This window comes from Chenopodium quinoa, unplaced genomic scaffold (genome assembly GCF_001683475.1).
Source record: "Chenopodium quinoa cultivar QQ74 unplaced genomic scaffold, ASM168347v1, whole genome shotgun sequence".
Classification (NCBI taxonomy): Eukaryota; Viridiplantae; Streptophyta; class Magnoliopsida; order Caryophyllales; family Amaranthaceae; genus Chenopodium; species Chenopodium quinoa.
The window spans coordinates 147,672-175,254 of NW_018742275.1; the positions used below are offsets into that span (position 1 = coordinate 147,672).

The 27,583-nt window shown below is 34.1% G+C and overlaps 2 protein-coding genes across 4 annotated transcripts; one reads left to right on the top strand and one right to left on the bottom strand.

Annotated features, from left to right (window-relative positions):
• Positions 1-586: 586 nt before the first annotated feature.
• Positions 587-20,439, top strand: LOC110684699 (1,4-alpha-glucan-branching enzyme 2-2, chloroplastic/amyloplastic-like). Its single transcript, XM_021861140.1, has 22 exons — positions 587-943; positions 2,454-2,602; positions 3,150-3,355; positions 4,322-4,420; positions 6,972-7,014; positions 8,000-8,059; positions 9,187-9,267; positions 9,462-9,578; positions 9,693-9,776; positions 11,368-11,489; positions 11,663-11,782; positions 11,908-12,037; positions 12,118-12,228; positions 12,645-12,773; positions 13,608-13,711; positions 14,409-14,553; positions 15,865-16,012; positions 16,128-16,228; positions 17,085-17,162; positions 18,819-18,974; positions 19,591-19,665; positions 19,862-20,439. Exons 1-22 carry the CDS (start codon positions 802-804, stop codon positions 20,042-20,044), a joined length of 2,583 nt encoding a protein of 860 aa, XP_021716832.1. The 5' UTR covers positions 587-801; the 3' UTR covers positions 20,045-20,439.
• Positions 20,440-20,760: 321 nt separating this feature from the next.
• On the bottom strand, positions 20,761-24,925 carry LOC110684705 (growth-regulating factor 3-like). Of its 3 annotated transcripts, none has more exons than XM_021861153.1 (4): positions 23,874-24,925; positions 23,167-23,364; positions 22,569-22,914; positions 20,761-21,512 (listed from the first exon to the last, which is right to left on the bottom strand). In XM_021861153.1, the coding sequence occupies exons 1-4, from the start codon at positions 24,151-24,153 to the stop codon at positions 21,068-21,070; spliced, it is 1,269 nt and encodes a 422-aa protein (XP_021716845.1). In that variant the 5' UTR covers positions 24,154-24,925; the 3' UTR covers positions 20,761-21,067. The 3 variants fall into 3 exon arrangements, with proteins under 3 accessions (XP_021716845.1, XP_021716838.1, XP_021716851.1); XM_021861146.1 differs by having other exon boundaries at positions 20,761-21,515; positions 23,874-24,905; XM_021861159.1 differs by having other exon boundaries at positions 20,761-21,515; positions 22,569-22,902; positions 23,874-24,903.
• Between the last annotated feature and the right edge of the window lie 2,658 nt (positions 24,926-27,583).

The following is a 27,583-nucleotide window of genomic DNA, read 5'->3' on the forward strand; positions in this document are numbered from 1 at the left end:
ATAACATATTTATATCACTCCGTAGTACTCCCTCAGTTCCACAATGATGTTCTTATTTGGAATCTTTGATTTTTTTTAAAAAGATAATCTTTTGAAATTATCTTAATTTGTATGAACAAATATAGTCATGTGGGATTAGTTCAATTCGTTTTGGTGAATAGATTATTAAGATTCAACTTTTATAATTTTTGCTAATGTGAGATTAAAGATATTTGCGGTAAAAAATAGGTAAAAATATACATCGATTTACGAAACACGGACATCATGAAACGGAGGAAGTAAAAAAAATCAACAGAAGGTTCAAGCAAGTATCATAAACGTCTAAACTTAGGTAAAATAAAACTAGAAATGCCGGATCAAATTAAAACAAGTATAGATGAAAATAGAAAAAAATAAACGATGGAGGATGAAGAAAGGTGAAAAAAGAGTGAGTAGGAACAAACAAACCGAGTAGTCACCCAATCTCCATGCAATCTCTGCTGCACACGTTTCCATAAACTAAAAATATCTTACATCGTATTTAAATTTAAATAAATTAATTAATATTTCTCCATTTTTAGTACTCCAATAAAATAATAAAATAAATTGATTAATTCTGATTTCTGTGTCATGTGAGATCTTCCCTCCTTTGGTTGGCAGTTTTCGATACTCTCTCTCTCTTCCTTCTTCTACTCCCTCTCACTCACTTCCAAGCTCGACCCTGTTTTCTCTCTCCACCTCTTTCTCTCTCTACTTTCTCTCTCCTCTTCTCCATTTATGTGAAACCCTAACTCAGAAGAAGAAGAAATCGAGCATTCAACAATGGTGTATACAATCTCTGGAATTCGTCTTCCGACTACTGTTCCTTCTATTCATAAGTCGAGCTGTTTTCATGGCGATAATCGGAGGAGTTCGTCTTTCTCTGTCTTCCTTAACAACAACAAGAATTCCGCTTCTCTTTCTCGTATTCACTTTTTCTCTCTGATTTATTGCTGTTTTTTTGATGAATTTTGATTGGAATTTGGAAATGTTTTGATGATTTTTGATTGATATTTGGAAATGTAATTTTTGTGTTGTTGAATTTGATTTTTTGTTTGATTTCTGCATTGTTGATTTTTATGTACATTGATTTTGTTGTGTGAATTTCATGAAAAATCGAGAATTAGTGGTTTTTGTTATCAATTTTTGGTGTTAGTATTAAATTGCATGATTGTGTTGGACATTTTGAATGCTGAATGGATGATTTTGGGATATTAAGGATTTTTGGCGTTGCATTTATGATATTTGGGAAAGCATTATGACAGTTTGAAAGTTTTGATTATAGTAATGATTTATATCATGATTTTTCGCAATTTAGAGCCTTTGTTCTGTTATTATGTTGTCTGGTTGGCTGATGGTACACATGACATTAGAAATTGTGGAAATTCTCAGTCGTTCTTCGAATTTTATGTTAATTTTGAGGAATTTTGGGTAATTGGTAGTATATTGGTTTAGTTCGTGAAGAAATTTAATGAGTAATGATTAGGACGGGGCAATTCTGATCTTCGCAATTGTTTGTGCTTGATTGTAGGAGTGGTAGGATTTTGGAGGTGTTGTTTGTGTTTGATTGATTCATACAATGAGAGGTTGGGTTGTTGGTTGATATGACCATGTCTTATTTTTTTTGTGTATTATCAGTGGCATACTTATCTTACAGTCCAAGGCATGTTGACGAGTTGGATCCATGATCTCGTGTAGTAGGAAATGCTATAGAGGACAAGTCCGATTCGGGACATAATTTATGGCGTCTTTGAAGTGATTGATCTAGAGTGGTATAGCAGACGACCAAATTTTCTTTTTAACTGATGCACTTAGAAGTCAGATGGCAACAACAAGCCATAATTCTTTCTTCTTTGAAAATCTTTTTCTTTTCTTTTCGGTATAATTGAAGGTTAGGCTTGAGTCATTTTTTGAGAAAGAAAAAGTGGAGCAGTAAAACGAAGAGTTATGATAATAGAGGAGAGGCCTCTAAACATAGTCAATGGGATGAATAATGCTTGCTAACCATGCTTTACATACTTGGGAAGCATCCCTTGAGATACAAGTCTGCATCTCACAACTGTAAAGGCACTAGATATACATAACAAGGGAAATACTCTTATGGGACTGTTGAGATTGCAGATGGCAGTGCTGTTTGAAAAGTGTAATATCTAACAATTGTATTTAAGGTGTAGATCTTTAGCTTAAGTGAATTATTAATGCAAGCATCAATTGTTTTGAGGGGGAATAAGATACAGAGGATTTTTATAATTACAGATTTCATTTCTAATCGGCACATTTATTTGTCTATTTAATGTCTTTCATGCTTTGTTCTGTTCAATATCTGTTTGCTGGGGCTTTAGGGGCAGGAGTTCAATTTTCATTCTTGTTCCTCTTACTATCACCACTCCCTATATGCTGGCCTCTTAACTTCTTATCTTTGGCCTTTTTTCTAGGGAAGATTTACGCCCAGAAGCCCTATGATTCTGATTCTTCATCAGCAACATTGACAGAATCTCAAAAAGTACTTGTTCCAGGCAGTGACGCTGAAGGTTCTCCATCTGATGAAGGCTTAAGTTCTGATTCAAATTTGAATGACACTGAGGTGCGAACTTGGTTTCTTTGTCAATATTTTGTGTCCCCTAATAATATCTAGCTGATGATTGAATTGGGTATGCCTTTTACTTCCTAATTTAGGGGAAGAAAAATGATGGCAAGAATCATCTGCACCAGTCAATGTAGTTGCTATCGAGAAACATATATAGTTGGTTACTATTAAAGGAGGGAAAACCAGCTTCTTAAATCCTAAAACCTATGCCACAATGTGTCAGGATTAATTTGATCAACAACTATTCATACAGTTGTGCATAAGTTGGAGATATAAAGTTGCAAGCTCTGCAACCTTAATGGAAATCTTTTATTCTAGTTTACTTATTTATTTTGGCTGCTATCTGGTAACTATTTTGGTTTCCCAACTATGTTATGCTGTCTGAAAGCCCACTGCACTTTAGGCATGCAATAGTATGTGTTTTCTAATTTTCCAAAGGTTACATGCTTAGTAGGGCAGGTTATGGTTTAAATCACATTCTGATTGCCTGTAATATGCACTTTTATTCAACTTAAATGTGCATCTGTTTTTTCTCTTTCTGTAGGGTGTCCATGATTTACATGTACAAACTGTGAAAGGAGGCACAGATAGTGTGGCTGATAAGAAATCTATGGCTGAAATTCATACTCACGAAGATATAGATGTGCAAGATTCTGTCACCAGAAGATCAGTTCCTCCACCTGGTAATGGACAGAGAATATATGAGATCGATCCACTTTTGAAAAATTATCGTACACATCTTGATTACCGGTGAGATTTTCTCCCCTATGTTTATATTTTGTTATGCATGTGATTCTGGTTGCTTTATTCACGCCTAAGAGAGTGTCACTGGAGAGAAGAGTGGAGGTTTAGGTTTGTTTTTTTGATTCATGCATTTTGAAGAATCATTCAACAATATGGTTGGCATATATATATATATATATATATATATATATATATATATATATATATATATGAGAGGGAAAGAAGAGGGATGGTGAATTTTTGTGTGAGTTTTTTCCTTTTCCTCTTTTGAATATATACAGTATATTTTTTTTCCAGCTCCTGAAACCATATAATTTAAAAGAAGCTGCCTGTGTAGTGTGTGTGTGGGATTGTGGCCTTGCTTACATCCAGCTGATTTTGGCTATTCTTACAGTCAAATACAAAAACTCTCTTTTATTTTCATCTACTTGAAATCTTTAATCTCTGGGATTACATAGCTTATACAATACAAAAGAAATAAAGATTTTACTAGATGTTGCTTTTTAACCGATAAAATGTATTCTTTATTTTATGTTAAAACAAATGCACTGGATTGAAGTGGGCAGTACTTATGGCCTTAAAACTCACAGGAAAGCATTATCTCAAAATGGAGGGAATTTTCAGTGCAAGTACATGCAACTATGCCAATAATAAGATTTGGGTTAGGAGTCACGCTATGATTCTTTCCGTAATTTTTCATGTTTAAATAAAGACGTTGGAGTTGTTTCATAGGATCCATTAAGAAGTTGAATTAGTTTTCTTATTATACTTACATTGCTAACTTTATCACTTTCTTTAATTATAAATATTCCTTTTTACCTGAGAACATTTGACTAAATAGTAAGTGGTATAATTTTGTCTTTTAACATACGCTCCTTTTGGCTTGTTTTAGTTGTTTATTTGCTGCTCACTTTTAATAAAAAGAATTAAAATTATATGGACACTTACATGTTGATCGCTTGTCTTTTGTAGATATTCAATGTACAGAAAATTGCGTGAAGAAATTAACAAGTATGAAGGTGGCATGGAGGAATTTTCTCGCGGATATGAAAAGATGGGTTTCACTCGCAGGTATGGATACTATTGAATATAACTTAGGGAAACCTAGAGTTAAAGAAATGTAGTTTGTTTAACTTTTTTTTTTTTTTTTTTTTTTTTTTTTGTTTCCTAACCATTTTTTATTTTGAAATTCATCTTACTCCCTATGTTTCATAATAAGTGTCTTTTGAAGTTATGCACACATTAAGGAGTTGTTTGTTATTTGGCGTTTAAAGCAAACAAGTAATATTGCATTGGTAATTTAAAATGGCAATGTGAGTATTACATTGGCTTTTTTTGCTGAATTATAGCACATTGGAATTATAAATGTCAAGTAATGGAGTAATTGAAGTTGACTAAATGCTCTAACAACTGTGGAGGAAGCAATGCTTGAATAAGATTTTGGAAGCAGTATGGATTTGTTATGGTTGTGTTGTTTAAGTTTAAGAAATAGATAAAGGGTATTATTTAAAGGTACTTTATTAAATTAGATAACTAGTTAATTGAATCCTTCCTCTCAAACCCTATGTTCACTTAGTCACTTCTTATCTGGCCAATTTTCATCCTCTAATAGCTTTGAATTTGGCTTTGAAATTTGAAAATGTTTCAGATTTTAGATGATATCATAATGGTGTCCAGCATATTATTAAATTTTACTCCTACAATGGGGTATATATTATGCTTGTATAATATTGTGATTCTAAGTACTGGAAGTTGTCATTCGTAAAATCAATCATTTGTCTTTAATCTACTTAGCCTAAGTTTACTTTTCTTTGACTTTGGGTTACAGGAAATAAAATTCAAATGACTTGTGTATCTGTGCGTCAATTTTTTATTTTGCGATGTGGTAGATGGTTTATAGCTGTTGTGTTTTGGATCAAAGGTCTAATGAAAACCAGGCCCGTAGAAGAGGGTGTGCAAGGTGGGCCTTAGCACAGGGCCCCAAAATTAAAAGGGCCTCTTCTCTTTTTGTGTATATATAATATATCCTGCAACTTTTACCCAATATAGGGTGAATGTCGGAGTGGTTGAACTGAATTTGTTAGAATATCCTTGGGCCAGCGTGGGTCGCGGGATCGACTCCTTTAAGAAGTCTTTTTTTGTTTTTAAATAACTAAATCATCTTGCCTTTAATTCTTCTCTCTTTTCAACCTTTCATCTTTACATTAACTTTACAACAATTACCTCTTTTACATTAACTTTTCAACAATTAATTGTATCAATAGTTCTTCACCTCTTTTACAATTTATAACTACCCAACTCTCAAAATTCAATCAGTGCTTTCATGCATTTCCCATCTTCAACAATTTTATTTTTATTTTTCATTAGAGGAAAATAAAAAAAATTGAAGAATGTGTTCTGCGCTTTAGTTGTTTTGTATGACTTTTTATTTTTTAATACTAAGCAAACTTTATCTATGCCTTTCACTTTTGGAGATTTATATAATCATCTATATACAAGGTTACAATTTTACATTGAATTTCAGAATAATTAGTAATGTATCTTCATTGTAAGTTTCAAATTTGGTGAAAGTAGTATGCAGTAATTTTTTTTTAATTGAAACTCTATTGCTTTAGATATCTGTCACCAAGTTTTGGTCCAATATTTTTCTAATAGACTGTTTTTAATGATTGAAGTATTGAATCGTGATTTTAATTATTTTTTTTTAAAAAAAGAGTAAAAAAATATGTAATTAGATAAATAAACCATTGCTGAGTTAAGATGTTAATATTCGAAGGGCCCATATTTAAATTAGCACAGGGCCCCCAAAATACTTAAGACGGCCCTGATGAAAACCTATATATTATCCTAGGTGTAAGGCTGTATACAATTCCCTATGATTTATTTTGGAGGCAGGAGTGTTCCGGTTAGTATTAGTTTGAAAGACTTTAAATACTTGGAAAGAAGTATTCAAGGAAGCCAGAATTTTGCAATTGTTACCTATAAGACCATAGGATTTTGTCAACGAGTTTATGATTGGGATCTGGTTGCTGTTGAAGAATGTGGATTGAGATTCTTTTATGACTTGTTTACTGTGGTCCTGGTCATCTATTAATATTTCTGCTCGTTGATCATCATTTTGTAGCATAGTTTTATGGTAGTCCCTTATAAGTAATGACAATTAACTTTGCGACTATGATATTTGTTCTGGAATTTGTTGTATACACCCAGGTGCACTGTACACCCAACTAACCCGAGGTTAGTTTTTGCTTTTCATTTGATGATTAAAGTTAAAACAATCATCAAAATGAGAACAAAATACTCATGGGTGTACGGTGCACCCGGGTGTATATAACAAACTCTCTATTTGTTCTGGGGCTATGACATTGGTGCCCTGCTATTTTATTGCTAAATTAATCAGTTAAACCACCCCACCCCCCCCCCTCTTTTTTTAAATTTTTATTTCTATCTTTAAAATTGAGAAAATCACTTACAAAATGTCTAGATGCTGGAGTTCATTACTATATGTCCATCAAGTTCCTTACATCACAAATAATCGTGTGAAGTGACTGATGTCATCTTTTGTTGAGGTGTTCTTGCTTTTAATTTCCATCTCTTAATTTTCATGTTAAATATTACGCAGTGCTGCAGGGATAACATACAGAGAATGGGCACCTGGAGCAAAGGTTTGTTCTGCCTTGACTCTGTATCTAATTTGGTCATTGCTTACGTACATAGAAAAAAATGCATAGTGCAAATGGTCTATGGTTTTATTATGTTGAGTGAAACTACCTTGTACAGATTGTTTAATGCTGATTACTAAGATAGGCGGGAACTAGATGAATATAAGAGTACCTAGAGAGGTTTTTTTGTAACCTGAAGAGTATTTGAAGGATTTTATTGTGGCCAGTAAACAATTAAAGACTTAAGGTAATGTCATTGTGAAATATTAACATATCTATGGAGCAGTATCTTAGTTTTACAACATAAAAAGAAAGAATTCTTCACTTCTAACCTTTTTGAGTAAATGCATTGTGGCATAATTGGTCTGAGCGGCCAGCCAAATTGATGTAGGTAACTTGTGTAGCAATTGCAGTAATGGTGAAGTTATTGTACCAATGCAATGAGTTAGGCCCTGTTCAGCAGTAATGTTTTAGGTATCAATTAGCATTTTAATCAGGTTAAAATACTAGTTAGAAAAAAACTAAATGTATTTGGCAAGGTAGCAGTTAAGCTAGCAATAAGTGGTCAGGGTAGCATTTGAGTGGCGCTGTGGCAATTCTCAACTGTATTGGCATGGGTTTTATCTTTTTTCGTTGTAATAATTTACTCTTTGTGCATTATATAATTGTATTGGGGAAGAATTTGTGGGCTTTTGAGAGCTGTTATTGATACTGCCTTGGTCGCAATGTCATCTTTGGCTTTTTTGTACTACATTTGTCCTTTTCTCTCTCTCTCTTTTATTTATTTAATTTTTTTTTTATATTATTTATTTATTTATTTTTATTTTTTTTTTAAAAAAAACTATTATTTTCTTGTTTTGGTCAGTAAAATAAAATAAGAACCCATGGTATCCTTTACCCTTTTTCTTGAATTTTGTCGTTAAGGAACTTGTTTGTTCCTCCTCTTTTCTTCTCTCTGCATGTACATCATTTTTCTGTTTGTTTACAGTCAGCATCTTTGGTTGGAGACTTCAACAATTGGAATCCTAATGCTGATGTTATGACTCGGGTATGCTATTCCTCTTGACCATGATGCTATTTTTGTTTTTGAAAATTGTGCTCAGTGCTTTTTTTTTTTTTTAATTTTTTTTGGCCACTACATCTATGGAATGCTGTATGTCTGTATGATAGGTCTTGTTAAGGTAGGGAGGCAAGAAAGATAAATTATTGACCCATCTGATGTGCTACTGATGTATGTACGTCTTTATTGAACTTCTTTGTTGCTATAGTTGCTTCCTTCCCAGTGGAACTCTGGTTGTTGAATCCAATTTCCTAATGGTGGTGTCTATGAGAAATCAAAAATGATCAGATCGCTGAATTATTAATCTCCTTACCCATTCCCCTCCCCATCTTTTTTCAAATAATAAGAAAAAGATCCAATGAAAACATTGAATAACTAGTTGTAAATCATGATAGTGGAAGCTCTGGCTTAAGCCATACCAATTTCAAACTCCAATCATGGAGAATGAGCTTTATGATGAACTGCTGTCTATCTAAAACATGTGTAGTAATATTTTGTATGTTCTAGTTTAAATGCAATGTTTTGACTTTTGTACTATCATACACCCTACTTTGACCATATTTTTTTACTCATATTAAAAAGATGTTAATTTTTCTTTGTAAAAAAAAATGTTAATTTCTAATAGATTGTTGGATTAGTTGCAATGTATATTTTGAAAATATCAACCTTTTACAATTTTTTAATTGATACTGTATATCATTAAAAATATAGATGGTAAAAGTAGTGAATTGGCCAGTGTGATGGTCAAAACAACTAAAAGATTAGAGGAAGCATGTGTTTAGCTGTTTACTGCTCTACTTTTGTCCTGTTTTATATTAAAAGAGATTGGGATCCTGATAAGATAACCTTCTGTTTCTACCTCTTTATTACTTTGGTTTCTGTTTTTGAAAATATTAGGTGCTCTGGTATGTATCCTAGTGTCTTTAAGGGTAAATTATTGTTGTGCCCTGTAAGATAAGAGCTTTTTAAAGTAGGTATTCTCTTTTTTTTTTTTTAATGCTGATTTTGGTCTTGGCTAGTATCTGAGAATGAGTTTAAAGCCTGACTGTTTACTGTGTACTGGTATGTTTTTACTTCCTTTGCTTCAACTTCCACAATTGCTTATGTGAATGCAGAATGAATTTGGTGTTTGGGAAATCTTTTTGCCGAACAATGCAGATGGTTCATCGGCTATCCCTCATGGCTCTCGGGTGAAGGTAATGTTTGAACTAGAGCTTGTGTAAATTAATGTGCTAATGTAATGTTTGTTCATTATAGAATAGATCGTGGGGTAGGAGATGGGTTTTCCAGCTTATTTGTGGAGAAAACTTTGACACATCAGCTTGTAGAAATTGTATACTGAATATCTAATTATATGGCTTTTTTCTTAAATTTTGATTTGATTTCTTAGATTCACATGGACACTCCTTCTGGAATCAAAGACTCTATCCCCGCTTGGATCAAATTTTCTGTACAGGCACCAGGTGAAATCCCATACAATGGGATCTATTATGATCCACCAGAAGAGGTAAGACATACTGTTTAATATCAGATATGGTAAGAGTTGTTGCTTTTGTGCTAACATTTCTTATTTTCTGTTTCCATCAGTGAAGTAATACTTTCTGTGTTGTAATTTTTATAGGAAAAGTACGTTTTCAAGCACCCTCAACCAAAGAGACCAAAATCACTAAGAATTTATGAGTCACATATTGGCATGAGTAGTACGGTGCGCATTTCTTCTCTCCCTGGGAATGACGATGTTAAATACTGAATCATTTTCTTAATATCTCTCTTTTATTTTTCTTTTTTGTTAAATACTTAATATTTTTGATGTTTTGCTGAGTTGTTGCCTTGATGTATGAGATGCTATTCTCTGTTCAATTAAGTGCTTGTTTAGTGGACATGTAAATACATAGGTTATAAAATTTCCAGACCAGTGGAAAGGTACAAGGCTGTTTGATTGATAAAACATACGAAGTGCGACTTCTTGGGGGAAGTTCCACTTCCATAATGTAGATGAGATGACTCACCTACTCCCTACCGAGCAAGGGGAATTATTTTTTGGGAAGTCCTACTCCCATTATCCTATAGTTATATTAAAATACCTTTTCAATTCACAGGTAATAATTTCCTTGGAATTGTAACTTTCTTAATCACATGATCACTAAATGTTGTAAAACTTGGATATTATGTGTCTTATACGGTGATGCACATAAAATTTAAATAACTCTAGGGATAGGGTTTTTTTTTTTTTTTTTTTTCTTTTCCTTTTTTCATTTTTACGTTTATTACCTAAATGCTTTTACTTTAAGGTATTGAGACATACTAATAGTCTATTATCATGTATCTGAGTAGTTCTTTAGTTCTTAACTGTGTTAACTTTCTTATACTTGCAGTACAGTCTAACAATGTATAGGAATTACGACGAAGGCGTACACCATGCCTTCATGATTAACCTTATTGTGAAAATGAGTGAATATGTAGATGTTGGCCAGTGGTCTCCTTGTCAGATGTTCAAAGAGATTGTTAGTTGTACTTGCTTCTACTATAGTCTTGGGACTGCTGATCTTCCCTTGTATTCGTTGTTGTTAGTGTAATATAATACTGCTCGTATGTTTTATCTGAACATATGTGTGTGTGTGTATTCTACAACATATTAATCAAAGACATTCAAGAAAGATGTACTTCCACTTTAAATATTTGTCAAAAGTCGAAAACTAGGAGAAAAAGGGGATTTTTTTTTTACTCGTTCACAATAGTCTCGAAGAAGAAAATATAATAAGTAAAAACTGGTCAAGTGTGCACATTCCAAATAGAAAATCAAAAATAGAGGTGTTAGCTTATTTGATAGTCATTTGGAGATGTTCATTTCTTATTCTTCAAGTAGTTTTTAGCTTGCAATCCCTCAATGCAGTCTTTTTTAGTAATAATATGGGGTATTGATTTATTTATAATTTCAGAATGAGATGTTCTCCATCGGTATTACTCCATATTTGATTCAACTTTATATAGTCTTACCCAACATTGCGCTTTCCATTAGACATGGGTCAGTTCATGTTCTCGTCAACTTAAAAGGCAATCTTATTTTATTTCGATGATAACATGAAACTTCAGATCATTGCTTTCATCCATTTTCATTGTCATTGTCAAGTCATCCAACAAACAGTCTCCACTAGTCCACTGTATCCATTCCTCTTTGAGTGTCTTAAGTCATCAATTCATCATTAGAATTGTGACAAAGTTAACTATTTAGTTCTCCTCACATGTTTCTTTTACAGTTACTTGTATTTCTGAAAGCTGTACTATGTGAGTTGCAGGAACCAATCATTAATACATATGCAAACTTCAGAGATGATGTGCTTCCTCGAATAAAAAAACTGGGCTACAATGCTGTTCAGATAATGGCTATTCAGGAACATTCCTATTATGCTAGCTTTGGGTACCTTTAATACATCTTTATTGATTCTCTTTTTCCAAATACTTTTGCTCGTATATTTTTTATATTCTTTCTTAAGCTTGGTGGTTGCATGCTCGGGATACGTTTTTATGCCTCAATATCTGTCTCATATGCTGTATCTGTATATGTATTAATGTTTCATATTTTGTTCCTAGGTATCACGTGACAAATTTTTTTGCACCAAGCAGTCGTTTTGGTACTCCAGAAGATCTCAAGTCCTTGATAGATAGAGCTCACGAGCTTGGTATCGTCGTCTTGATGGATATTGTGCACAGGTAAAACTGTAATTGATTTTATGAACATTAGTTTGAGCTTTGAGGTTTCTTCAGTATGGAAGTCATAATGATTTTACTTGTGTACGATTCTCGCTATATTTTTTTTAATATTTTGTGAAATTCAGCCATGCATCAAACAATGTACTAGATGGGCTGAACATGTTCGATGGAACTGATAGCCACTACTTTCACTCTGGATCACGTGGGTATCATTGGATGTGGGATTCTCGTCTTTTCAATTATGGAAGTTGGGAAGTAAGTATTCCTCCACTTTGTGAATAGTATGCTTCCGTTCCATTTTTGGTCTGTGTAAATTTATGTGTCATCTTCAGTAGGTGCTCAGGTATCTTCTATCTAATGCGAGATGGTGGCTTGAAGAATACAAATTTGATGGCTTCAGATTTGATGGTGTAACTTCAATGATGTACACTCATCATGGGCTGCAGGTAAAACTTGACCTCCCTTTTTCAAGAACTCCAATTTGCACTTCGCTTATTTGTTTTACTTATTATCACATCAAATTATAATCTTATTGACATTAAATTCAAATTTGTTCTTGAAGACAACAAGATTTCTGATCTTAATTTTAGTATCTGTGGAAAGTAAAAATATGGAAACTCTGCTCAATATACTGTTTTTTTTGTCTAGAGAATTCAAATGTCATGAAAATGTATTTTGTGTTCTTGCTCTATATTCATCTTCTATTTAGAAATTACCAGATTTTATCATATAAAAAACTTGCATTTCATCTTCAATTTGAAATTATTTTGTTAGCATCATTTCCGTGGTAGACCCTTCTCTTTGATGGTCTCTAATCATGTATTGACAGCTGTTTTTTCTGTTTTTTTTTTGTTTGTTGTAGGTAGCATTTACCGGAAATTACGAAGAGTATTTTGGTTTTGCAACCGATGTGGATGCTGTGAATTACCTAATGCTGGTGAATGACATGATACACGGATTATTTCCTGAGGCTATAGCCATTGGTGAAGATGTATGTCACTCATCTTTTTAAGATATATGCTTAGTAGGTGTTGCAAATGTTGTCTCTGAGTCTTGTTGGATTCGCAATCTATTGCTAGAACTTCGTTGCCAACAAGGGCTACGAGGAGATAGGTGTTTGCTTCTAGCCTAAATAAAACGTTCTATTTTGTTGAGTTCTAACACTTGTTGCTGATCACTTAAAGTCTGAATTGATTCCTTGTGTACTTCTAATTACCAAAAATGCTGATTTAACTTTTGTTAATTATTTTATTTAGAAATTATTGGGGACAAACATTTTGATCATTAATATCACTCATTTTCTCAATGTTTGATGTAGTGTATATTTGTCTAATTTTTTTTAAAAGAAATTCTTTTATCAATAATTTTTCCCCCCTTTTTCATGAGATCAAAATTATTTTTCCTATGTTGTGTTTTAATATAAAGCAAGTTTCATGAAAAATAAGATTTGATGCCATTCCAATACGATCAGATGAAGACTTCCTAAGTTCAGTTCACAACTACAATAAGTATACTTATTGTTAACAAGATAGCACAAGCTTAGCTTTGTGGAAGGTGAAAGAACTGAGCATAGTCTGAAGTTTGCTTATTATGGCGATGAAAATATTGTTCTTGTACCTCTGCAATTAAAAAAAAAAAAAAAAAAACCCTTTTCTAATTATGTATTTTGTATGTAACTTTATCATCATGTTTTCTTTTCTAGCAATTTGTGGAAGGGCTTGTCTTTGGCCTGAACAAGGGAAGAAGAGCTGTATTCTGCTAACCTTGGTGTATTTTATTCTCCTAAATTATGTTTTTAAAGACATTTGTTGCCTGCTGCTTACAGGTCAGTGGAATGCCGACTTTCGGCCTTCCAACGCAAGATGGTGGTGTTGGTTTTGATTACCGTCTCCATATGGCTATTGCTGATAAATGGATAGAGCTTCTCCAGTATGTTCTGACCTGTATCATATTCATATTATGTCAGTTGTTGATAGGACTTGCATGTGTGATCATGTTTGACTTGTATTCATATGTGATCAAATTCTGTATTTTCTTTGAGAACCACATTTTAGACGGACTTCTATCCATTCATTAATGTTAGGATAAGGATTTGGAAGTGGTCAAGAGGTTATATAACAGAGTTAAAATATGTGTCAACTTGATTTGTAGGGGAACAGTTAAAACCTTTCCAGGGCATATACTGAAGTAAAGTCTAATCCATTCAGTCTTTATTTGTTTATGCAATGTTTAAGGAACTTAATTTGTCTGCTGTGGCTTAACATAAGAAGAATCAACTAGTTTAGGCAGCCTTGATATTTTTTTGTATATTAGGAGACATGCTTTTATTTCTCTCTTAACAGATTTGTATGTAATATCTTAACTGTGAAGTATAATATTATACTTTCAGTTTGTGAGAAAGAATTCGTTCCATGTCCTCAATTTTACCAACCAATAATCTGAGAATGAGTCTTTTTTAGTATTTATTTTTATTTAACATAACACTATCTAGGATCAATCTTTGTTTATTACTAACAAATATTATTAGCTTTTGCTAGAAAGGTGCAAAGTTTTCTTAAGTGTTTTTTCATCTAAACATGAATTGATTAATGATATTGACATTTTTGTATGACAACCACATCTGCAGATTAAGAGATGAAGATTGGAGAATGGGTGACATCGTTCACACACTGACCAACCGGCGATGGGCTGAGAAATGTGTATCATATGCTGAAAGTCATGACCAAGCTCTTGTCGGTGACAAAACGATTGCATTTTGGTTGATGGACAAGGTTAGATGAGTACTGTTTCAGATTTGTTTCAGTTTCTTTACGCTCTCTTGCAGATGCATCATATGGTATCTTTCTTATAGTTATAGAAGCTAAACTACAAAAACTTAAGGTTCCATGTCAAACCCCCTTTTGGTTTGATGCTCAAATTTGCAGTAGATGACATCTACATAGTAACAAGCTGGTGATATGTAAGGTTATTGAATTATTATGTTTAATAATCAATGAATACTATGTATCAAACATACGTTACTTAACATGTATGATTTCTTGAGTAATATCACTGTAAGTCTATACCTCTGGGCTCAGGCTACTTATGTGGTGATTATTTATTTTAATTATTTTTCAAAGTAATAGCTCGGTAGATAGTAGATTCCCCCAAGTATTGTGGATTTGACCTCTAAGTGCTTGCATAACTATCACATTATTTCCCTTAATTTGACTTGTCATACCTGAGATCAAAAGGCAGCTTTGATCCCATTCCTGTTACTGTCATTTCTGGATGGACTAAAATAATAAAAATCCTGCTTAGTGAGATTTCCATTTGTGCTCTTAATTTTATGCCTTTCGGCTGCAGAAGCAATACAGGACTTCATTGATCCTCTCCTTCCCCGTGGTTATCTACTCATATAGTCATATTAACACTATAGTTTGGTTATTGTACTAAAATATTTTTTCTTGTTAAATGTGTAGATTGGTCAGAGACTTATTTATTTTGGGCTTTCGGGGATTTTACTTTACATTTGGGGTAGGGGGTAGGTGGGGTGGGGTAGTTTCAATGCTTTATTAATTGGATGGCAGACTGATTACCGGTTATTGTCTGGAAACACGAATATGATAAACAGTCTTTGCAATGTTTCAAAAATTTATAAGATGAAAATACTATGGTGAAAACATGAAGTTTGTACCCTAGTGGAGAAAAAAACGATACTTGTATAACATTGGAGAAGAAACAATATAACATTCAAGGAATAAATGTTTTTGGTTATGACACTGATATAGCAGCTACAATAATGACAGCAATGAATGTCCCATATACTGCCATTTTGTTGACTATAACTCCTGTAAGCCTATATATAGTCCTTTCCAGACTAGAAGATATCCTACCCTGCTGATTGCATATTTTATTCAACCTTGTCGATTAGTACCCCTAATGCACAAGTCATTCTCTTCATCCTTAAAAATATATCCCTTGCAGTTTATATTAGATGTCAGATGTTTATAATTTGTCATACACGGATACCCTATCATGGCTTTCCTGTCAATGTCTGCAGCGTACAAGCAGATTTAATGCAGATCTGCTAATGATTTCAGGATATGTATGATTTTATGGCCGTGGATAGACCATCAACACCACGAATAGATCGTGGAATTGCATTGCATAAGATGATCAGACTTATTACTATGGGATTGGGTGGAGAAGGATATCTCAACTTCATGGGAAATGAATTTGGCCACCCAGGTAAATCTGATGATTTTTTTTACTGTATTAGTATACATTTGATCGAATTTTGCAATTTTCACATCGGATCTTTAAGTTCTGTACGGTCGCTGATTCGACTTTTGATACATTTCAGAGTGGATAGATTTTCCACGAGGGGATCAACATCTTCCAACTGGTAAAATTGTCCCAGGAAACAATAACAGTTATGATAAATGTCGGCGAAGGTTTGACTTGGTATATTCCTAACTTACAGTAGCTTCATTTTGTAGTGAAACATTTTTGTTTGTCTATAAGCCATTTTGGTATGATTCCTTATGACGATTCATGTTAGCCGACCCCAAATAATTTCTTACTAAGGCTTTGTTGTTGTTGTTGTTGTTGTTGTATTTTGGACAATGTTGACTTCTATACAGTTTATCAAGTATTATTCATTTTTTCTGAATTTTAAGCATAAGTCACTATCTGTTTAGCACATAAAATTGATTGGCCAAGAGATAATTTTCTTAATGTCTATGAAATTGGAAATTGTCAATTTTAATAGTAGTTCTAGTGCTCAGGTTAGCTGAAACAATAGCAACAAAGTTGATGCTTGTGTTTTTGATTGATTGATTGGGTTTTGTCAAATTTTGTACGGTGGTGTCTTTGGGCGTTGGAGATGATGCAATATACTACAAAAATTAGGTGCAAACTGTAATTATTGATAATCCCTTCATGACTCAACTTAACTGGCCTTTGCAACTCACAGAGGCAACCCTTCCTTTTACTGAAATAAAGAGTGATGAATGATAGAACATAACTCAACTTGAAATTTCAAAAGTTTTTGCTAAAATTTCCTTGACAGAATCCCATTATAAGAGAGGAGAGAAAGGGGATTGATTTTTGCACAAGCTGTCAAGAAAGTAGAAAATGTTGTTAGTGTTCTACAGCAAAACAAGCTAGGATAGGAACTAGATTGGTCTTTGTTACAAATATCATGGAGATGAAACTCAATAGGAGATGAAACTTTTGAGCAAATGAAGTTCTGCCTGTTTGTGGAATATGTGCTATAATCTATCCATCCTAATAGCTTTTTATTTTTTGGTGTATTCAGGGTGATGCAGACTATCTTAGATATCGTGGACTGCAAGAATTTGATCAAGCTATGCAGCATCTGGAAGAAAAATATGGTGTATGTTTTCTTACATATTCTTTTAAAGAAAGCTATTTGCTTAACAGGATGTCATTCTGTGTCTATACCAGGGATGATCTATACCATAGCCAAAGCCAGGAATAGGATGGGATGGGGGAATCATATACAATATACTTCGTACAATTTATAGTGGATGACCTTTACCTTACCCAAAACTAGGGACTATACACACACACACACACCAAGCTCACACTGTGTGTGTATATTCTTTGACTTTTATAGAAGTGCTGAACACTTTTCCATTTAATCTTTCCACATCCACATTATGGTGATCATTGAACATTTGGTACATTGTGGTGATAAGTGAACAGTTGTCACATTTTGTATGAACTGCCTCGGACCACGCTGCTGCAGCAAAAGAACATTGGAAAGAAAATACTAGAAGCGTACATTACTCTCATGCATTAAACACACTTATTTTATATCAATAAGTTCATGCAAAGCTATTATTTATCCTTAATCCCATGTCTAGCATACCTACCTTGAACAACACAAAACACGTTCATTTCTGACCGCATAAGAAATGCGTGAACCCCTGTCTTCAAATTGAATGCTAAGTTGTCACATTTTTTCAAATCCAGGGATCATGTTGGCTAATATTAGCCTGCCCTCTGGTGATCTGTGATGATAGGTATTTAATCACCTTATCCATACCAAGCTTTGATTGGGACTCAGGAATCAGATGTCGTAGCAATTAGTCTTTCGTCAACCAACTAAAATGTTCTATGCACTTGTCTTATCTCTGCAAATTCTATCTTAATTAGTCCCAAAGAAAAAGTCCTTGTGTATCTTCTTGTTGGCTGTAATAACTTTTTGGGTCAGCAGAAAAATAGAATCTCATAAGTCTTGGACACGAGTTTAGGAAGAAGACCAGATTGGGTACAGCTCTGCTCCTTCCCCTCAATGGCCTTTACAGAAGGAAGCTGATTGATTCATTTTTAGTATTATGAGGGACGGTAAAAAATATAATGCAAGTAGCAGAATTATTATAGAACTGGTACTACTCGTACTAGCATCTGAAAGGAAGTTAACAGACCTATAAATGACTTGGTTGAAGATTTTGTCAATCAAAGGTATGAACAATACTTTTGTGAGGTGAGGGAGTTTTTGTATATTATTGGATGTGGTAAGGAGACAGTAGAGATCCCTCTCCCCCTGGGATGGCCAATATCTGTAGACATCCACCACTATTAGTGGTTTTGAATTATATGATCCTTTGAATGCCCCCCCCCCCTCCCCTCCTTCAGCAATTATGAGATGTTCATTAACAGTTTCTAGATGTGTGATCCAAAAGAGCCCCATATTGCTACACTTTGAATTGCATGAATTCCTTCCTGCCTCTAGCAGATCTAATCTTGAGATTTAAGAATTAAGAGTCCCAAAAAAAAACACTTAGTAAGTGCATGGGATACACATGCCTCAAACCTAGCTGCTAGAAACTGATTTTTTGTACATATGTCTCTGTTTAAGGCTTATGGGATTAAGGCTTTGATTGATTGATTGATATGTCTCTGTTTAAGATTAATGCATATTAGCTTCTGCTCTATTCTTTCTCCAATATGTTGCATATCCTGGTTAAGGAAAACCACATGACAATGAAGTCAACATTATAGATTATTTCTGTATCTTTTGCAGTTCATGACTTCAGAGCACCAGTATATATCACGTAAAGCCGAAGATGATAGGATCATAGTCTTTGAAAGGGGAAATTTGGTGTTTGTTTTCAATTTTCACTGGTCGAGTAGCTACTTTGATTACCGGATTGGTTGCTTGAAGCCAGGGAAATATAAGGTATGCTTCTGAATTTAGGATATGTGATTGTTCATTCTGTTACTCTAATTTAGTTTGTAGTTTCTTATAATACTCCCATTCAATTGTTAGTGTATGAGACTAATACCTTCTATAGACTTCTGAAAGGAGTTAGTTTTCGATTGTTCATTAATGAATTGCCAAGTTAGAATAAGGAACTGTTTGGCAAAGCATAATTTATGATGGAAGAATTTTCTTGTGTATTCAACTAGCTGCATTAGGTTCAACCGTTCAATTTGATTTTATCCCCTTTTTTTATTTTTTTTTATTTTTTATTTTTTTGTAGTGGGACATCATTAAATTTTCATAGAATCTTGAAATAGCATACATTTATTCAGTTGGCTGTGGTATTGAGACTGGAGTGTAACTTTACATTCTTAATCAAAAGAAATATTATTCCTTGAAGGCTTAAAAGATCTTGGTCATTATGAAAGGGAATTATATGACCTCTTATGTCTGCAAGAATTAGTATAATTTAAAATTTTCAAGCAGCTTATCTTATGGTAAATCTTCAGAGAAGTGTAGTTCTCATCATTCTTCAGAATTGCTGAAAGTTCTGTCATAACTAGATGGTTAAACCTGTGCTGTTATTTTGCAGATTGTTTTGGATTCAGATGATCCATTGTTTGGTGGATTCAACAGAATTGACCACAATGCTGAACACTTCACTTTTGTAAGATGATATTTTTTTGTGTACAAGCATGTTTCTTGTATTTTATTTTTTATTTTTGGAATTTTGGGGGGCGGGGTGAAAGTGAATTTTTATGTGAACTGAGTTCTCTCAAAGGCAGTAGTGATATCCATTGCTAATCATGCTACATAAACTTACTTCTCGTGTCAATTGAAACTTACTAAAACACGGTGTGCAGGATGGATCGTATGATAATCGACCTTGTTCCTTCTTGGTATATGCTCCTAGTAGGGCTGCAGTGGTGTATGCTCTAGTAGAAGATGATGCAGAAACAGCTTCAGATGATCTTGTAGAAGATGATACAGTACTAGCTATGCAGGATCTAGTAGTTGAAGATGACGCAGAACCAGCTGAAGATTAAGCTTCATTTGCAGATTTATTATCTAGAATAATGTAGTGGGATATAGAAGAAGGGTCTTGGTTCTGTTGTGGGCATTTTCATGGCAGCTTGCACTCAAAATCACATTTAGGGGCTACAGTAGTTGCTGTGAGTCCACTGATAGACTGCTTCATAAATACAGAATGAAGACTTCGAAAAAGCAGAAGTAAAATAACGAAGCATTGCAGAATGAGCGCAAGGGCTTAGAAGGCTGTTCTCTGCCCTTATAAGCCTCTGTAAATGTTTATAGTATCTTTATGTAAATTATGTCAAGGATATATATATATATAAAAAAAAATAGGGTTTTAGAAATACCAGAATAAGTTTGTCTTAGAGCTTTTATCCTATTATCTATGCAAGGCATAGCTTTTGCTTCAGGATCATTCTTTTTATAGCATAATATAACGTCGTAATTATTCTGATAATACCATCTGGCAGAGCAACATCTCGTTCCTTTTTTCTTCCATGACGTCGAACGGTTTTAACAAGCATTCAGGGCATCAAGTATGGAGTACTTCAAATTTAGGGAAGCTCAAGTTGTGGCATCATGCTGCTAAATCTGTCACTGACTTTCATTTGTATCCTTTAGTATTATTATACTTGATCTTGTAGTGGCTGAAAATTCAATCATACAAGCAAGATTTATTGACATTCATGAAAAAAAAATGTCAATCAGATTACTCTTGGATATTATTTAATTTGTGATTTCTTAATCTTTCATAGATGACACTAAAATGTACTCAGGTGAAATTAAAATGGTATGATGCAGATAATAAATACAGATGTGGCGAACTCTGCTACATCATACAAGAGCCAAAACAGCAGCTTACACACCTGCAGGCTGCAGTTTATGTCTTGTGGGGTAAGTTTAGTGTTGTACTGTCCTAAACATACAAGATGGGGAAATAAAAGACCAATAGATTATGCATAAAATTCAAAGAACTCTTTATTTTTATTCTCCAGAAAATTAAAAAAAGAAAAAAAAAAATGAAATCTGGATCATCTTCAGGCACTGACAAAGTTAGTGTCAGGAGCAGAGCAACGAGGTAGCTGATGTAAAACACTAGTGGGAGATGAGTTGCTTGATGATCTCAAGGCTTCAGCTAATGGACCTCCCATTGAAGCCACAGGATTTGCTCCCCACCCACCGGCACTCCAATTCAATTGGTGAGCTCGTTCTCTCTCGTCATTCCCATAACTATCCCTCAGACCCTGCTCATCGCCATTCCCGGTTGACAACCTCAGGAAATCCGATGTTGGGTTTCCCGGTGTTGATATTGAAAGTCCTGTCGATGATGAAAGATTGTTTCCTTCGCCATTGTCAGATCTTGGCCAGTCGTCAAAGAATTGCATTAACACCTTGCTGCTATTAGCATTAGATTTTCCACCATCCCCAGATGCTGATGATGATTCATGTTGAGGTCCAAATAGAGCTTTGTTGTCAGATGACCTACTAAAAAAACAAAACAACATGTGAGATGATAGACCATATGTTAAAGCAAGGAACAAAACAAAAAAACAAGAGGGAATCTAACAGTACAGTACAAGTAAAGCACAAATGGCAGTTGCTTCCTGAAAGAGGTGGCTTAAGTCAGGTTTTATCAGAATCAAATTTTCTTGTCCAGTAGATTTTAGCATAGATTTCTTCAGCCTTGCCACTCCCCTTTTCCCCCACCACTCAAAGTGAGATGCAGAATCAAATTTCCTGCTGTTAAAAATCATCCTGTACATCTATCAAAGTTTCGCCTGAACAAAATCACCCACCCACAAAAATTAATTGATTTTAAAAAAAGTCACAGAATTACACCCGTGGAAACTGACATGACTTGAGATGACCTAACCCAAACCCGAACAATTCCAATTATAGAAGTACTAAGACTCCAATTAGTAGATCTCTATTATGGAGTATAAGTAAATTGCCACTTGACAAACTCAAACTTATACACGACTCAACCAAAAACCAAATCAAAATAATTACAACTTGATCTGAATCCAATCTGATTGATACTTAAATTAGTATAAATATAATAGATTATGCAAATATACGTACGGAGCGTAACATATAGAGTTATGCATAAATATAATGGTCCCCAGTGATTCCTATATTTTCTACTACCAACATGTGTCACACAACAAGCCATATTTAATGTAGAAAATGAAGTAGATCTCTCTATTACTCGGACCACATTGAAAGTATCAACTAGTACAGCACAAGAGGATGTTAAGCACGCTATTCTTTGTACTACTATGCGACCAAAAAGTGCACCTCAAATGAAGGGCAATGAATAACCACTAACATCAATTAAGGGTTTAATAACTTCAGAATTAAGCCAAAACCATCCTAAAAACCTTAAATGGGACCATAATTTGGCACCATTAACTCAACAATTCATTGCATCAGCAAGTTGGACCAATTACTATGATCAAAATGAAGTATGTACAATAATAACTCGATTTCGAAATCATCCAAAAAAACAAGAAAACATTGTAACAGAATAGTCCATACCCTGGATTAAGGTGGAAGGCATCAAGAGACGAAGCCCCTGATCTAGAGAGCGAAAACCGAGTTTCTGCACCAGCAGATCCAGCAGCAAAGGCAGTAGCAGCAGCAGAAGGCTTATTCAGTGATCCAACAAGAGCATTACTAGCAGAAACAGAAGCAGTAGCAGTAGCAGCAGCAGGAAATTCCACAGGCTTTCTTGAACGATTGCGGCCACGGTGCATGTGGCGCTCGCAATACTTGTGACCAGCTACCACATCCCTTGAACACCTCCATTTCTTCCCATCTGTTCTCCTACACCGCCCCGGTTCCGGATCCATTGCTCCTTTTCCCCAATACCCTGCTTGCAGCACTACTAATCATTATATACACACATACTCAAAATCAAGAAAAGATGACAAATTCAAGAAATCATAACCAAATGACCCCAACCAATATATCATCATGAAATATATAAAAAGTTCACACTTTTCACCAAATTCATGTTTTTGTTTTTCTTGCACATACACCAACAGACAACATTGGAAAAAGCACTTATTATCAAAATAATTTCATATAAATGAGCTTAAATTGGCATATTATAATGATTAGAGTAGAAACTCACAAGCAGCAGCAGGCTGAAAATGAGGTGAGTAATGATGGAGATAATAAGGTGCATTAGAGGAAGTAAAGAGGCTCTTCTTAACCAGTTGAAGAAGTTCAGCAGGAACAGATGCACCAGCAACCATGTGTCTGTATATTAGTGCTTGTAGCTCTAATTCTTGCCATTGTGCTAAGCTGAATGAATACCTTCCTCCGGACCCTATTTTCACAACAACAATAAAATGGTCAAAATCCAAAATGTAGTAATTAGTCATAGAAATCCGGCAAATGGTCCGGAATCATTGGTCGCATTGATAATGTAATTTGAACTAGTGATGTGACAACTAAATTTGTGCAACTGATTTGATAACATTGAGGGAGAAATAATGTAGTTTTGTGAAACCCAAGAAATTTTCCGCAAAGGTTTGAGCTTCTAAGTACTGACACTTTTCTTTGTACAAGGAACTGAACAGTGGAAAGGTAAAAACAGAAGAAAACAGAGTAATAATCAAAGAGGGGAATAACTGATCATCACTATTAGGAGTAGACTATTGATGTGTTCAGCTTGACAAATACTTGAAGATAAATTTTGTGGCAATATGTACATCATTAAACACAAATATTATATTAGAAAAATAGAATAAGAATGTAATCTTTTGATACTTTTGATCCATGAAAACACAAAGAAAACAGGGGAAAACAGAGTATGATAAAGATGGGAAAAATTACTTGGAAATCTGGTGGGAATTGCAGTGGGAGGAGTAGAAGAATGGTGATCAGGGTAAACAGACAAATGGGTGTTTGTGATTTTATTGTCTTGGGATTCAGAAGACACAAACAAAGGAAGAGCAGCAACTTCTTGTTGTTGTTGCTGGTGTTGGTGGTGGTGATGTTGTTGGGGAGAATCAAGGAGCAAATATTTTGGGATTTTGGCAGAGTTTTGCTGATGTTCATCCTCTGACTCATGCTGCTGCTGCTGATCTCTCCATTGCTTCAGAATGAAGTCCATGTAGAGAGAGAAAGTAGAAAGAGAAAGAGAGAGAAGAGGAGGAAAGAGTTTAGAAGTTGTAAAATCAGCTGAATTTATGGTAATTGGTGGGGGTGTTTGTTTGTTAATTGAGTTAGATTTTTGGGGGTTTTTTTACAAGTTTTGTGTCATTGTGTGTGGCAGATGGGGGTGTGTGGGTTCTTTTATAACTTTTGCAGGTAAATGCACACTGCAACGGTAGACAGAAAGATGTGTTTTAGTGTGAGAAAGTAGAGAGATAAAGGGGAGTCTCTAGTCTAGACTCTAGAGCACTTGTGAAGTAAGATACAATAGTCAGACTAGACAGTTGAGAGAGAAGACTGACTTAATACTCAACTAATTACTTCTACTTTAATTAATTTCTGATTTTTGTTTTAAAGATGTTTCAAATCAATACTCTCTCCATTTTTAAATAGTTGATTCATTTCTCTACATGTAGAGTTTTTGAAAAAATTAGATAAAATAATAAAATATGGAGGTAGTGGGTTAGGTGAAAAATTAAAAATTAGGAAAAAAAATAAAAAATAAAAGGCAATATGACTTATATTGGGTCCATTGTCCTAAAAAAAAAAAAAAAAAAAAAAAACTTATGTTGGGTCCATTAGTTAAAAGAAATGAATTTCCTCAAAAAAAAAAAGTTAAAAGAAATGAATTAAATATTGTAAAACTTTCCAAATAAGGAAATAGAGCAAGTTTATAAAAACTCTCAAAAATGAAAGCAAGTATTTAAAAACAAAGGGAATAACGTTTTCTGTCTTTATTTGTATATATATATAGATGGGCATGGGTCGTGCCTGCACGTGGGCGGCACGGGCCCGGCACGGTACGATCGCCGACACAGCACGGCACGGCGGCCCACCTGTGGGCCGTGCCGTGAACAAAAATCTGGGAATCGGCACGAGGCACGGTGGTCGGCCCGTGGGTCGGCACGCCGGCACGACACGTGGCACGGTCTGGCACGGCAGTGGTAATTTAATTTTTATTATATGTATTGTTGTTTTTTGCTAAATTAATAAAATTATTTATATAAACTTAAACATAATTAGATAAATAAATTTTATAACTTTAATTAAAATAAAGTTTGTTCAAAACAAAATATATTAACATTAACATAAACATAAATTAATAACATTATTTATATAAAATTAAGTTGTACTACAAAATATTTATATATCGTTTTTTATTTACGTTCATTTAGAAAAAAAAAAAAAAAAAAAAAAAAAAAAAAAAAGTGGCACGGTTTGGCCCGCGGCCCGGCACGGCACATCCCACGCCGTGGGTTGGGGTGTGCCAAATTAAGGCACGGCACGGCACGTCGCGAAGCCGGTACGGCACGGCACGCCCACCACCGCGGCACGGCCAGGCACGGCCAGCGGCGGCACGACACGGGCCATTGCCCATGTTTATATATATACCTTGTTGCTCCCATTAACAGCTTTGATTAATACTCCCTCTATCTCTATTTTTTATTTCATTTGACTTTTTATGGTCTACAAGACGTGTCTTAAAACGCTTATAACTTCGTAAAATTATAAATTAGGTATTAATAAAATATATGATGAGACGAATCCAACAAAACCCCATTTGACTATATTATTTCTTATATATTAAAGAGAATTTACAGTTTAAGAGGATTCAATTATTTGGAATGAGGCAAATAAAATAAGAATAGAGGGAGTAAGACATTGTTTGGCATGTGTGTCTTGGTTGTTTCTCTTAGCTGGTCTGATTACTTATTTGTATTGACTTTTTTTGTTGGTTGTTTGGCTATTGGACCTAGATATATAAGTTTGATAAAGTTGGTTGTTGGCTACTTATGTAACACAAAATTGTAATTGTAAGCATTAATAGCCCACACAAAAACACTTTTTTTTGGTGGAAAAATTGGTTTTTTAGCACCCAAAAAAAAAACATATATTTTGATTGTTTAACTATATTCAAAGTAAAGTAAAAAGACATTACCAAATAACCATTAACTCTTTTAATTGAATTGATCCTTAAACAAAATTAATTACTCCGTACCAAATAAGTCCAAAGTATAAAACTACGAAGTAATTTTGACTTTTTGAGACACTAACCATTAACTCTTTTAATTGAATTGTTCCTTAAACAAATCTTATTCACTTGCAAAATTTTGACCTAAACTTTAATCAAATATATATGTGACAGGGAAAATAATACTTGTAAGAAATGAGAAGAGTATAACATTGTAATTTCTACGGATTATCAATATTTTGTCTTTGATTTTTCATAAAAGATAGAACTCGAACTCAAGTCCTCTCCACTTTTTCTCATTTCTTGAATTTGGCGTTTAATGATTTGCAGTAATTAAATGAAATGGAGTACAGAGTACAACTTTTTTTTTTTTAATAAAAAATTTAGAATTTTGTTTGAATCAGAGAAGATAACTCCTGCAGGCTGTTCCCTCCCTTTCCTTTTATCTTTACATAGGGAGATGTGACAAAGAAAGGCATAAATTCAGGAGTAGGAAAATCTAAAATAGCTAAGAAAAAGAGAGAAAGAGACCTATGCTTTGTTACCATGCTAATATTGACAGTTACATTACATTTGCATACCATACTCCCAACTCTAAATGACCTTTATGAAAGTGCAGTTTTTTTTTTTTCATTGACATGTTCACTCAATCAAAACTACAGAGTATTGTTCAATTTTAAACTGCAAGAATGAAGGATAATACAAGTGCAGGTACGACCTCCTTATTTTAAGCTTTTAGGCATGTAGAACATAGTAGGGTAGGTTTCAGTAGAGCAAAAAAAAGTAGATTGAGGGTCTGTTCTTTTACTTTGAAATTCAGTTCAGTTCAGCTCAGTTCAGTTCAATTCAGCTCAGCTCAGTTCAGTTCAGTTCAGCTCAGCTCCTAATTTCCTTCTCTTATAATATATTCATTTCAGTTCAGCTCAATTCAGTTCAGTTCATTTCAGTTGAATTCAGTCAATGAGAACATGCCCTGAGTCAGTAGAGCAAGGTATAGCAAATTGAGTCAACAAAGTATGGCTCAATAGAGCAGATTTTAGCAAAATAGAGCAGATTTTAGTAGAGCAGACAACTCAAAAGAACAAAGCATAACAATTGGCATTACAATACTCGTTATGACCTGTTACACATGTCTTTATTTTATAATAATCGTAATAATGTGACTTTTACGTTATGTTTAAGTGTTTAACTAAATGTTCTACCAATATAGAAACAATTAATGTTGCTATAGTAAAAAAAATAACATCTAGTACTCCGTATAACAACATGATGCAAAAGTCCAACGGAGATAGTATAGTGTAATAGGTCGTAACATTTATAAAATTGTATTGTACTTTGACTATATATTTTACCAATATATTAAAAAAAATGTTGCAGCGTGAAATATTTTTGGATTATGTATACTTTTAATATATCA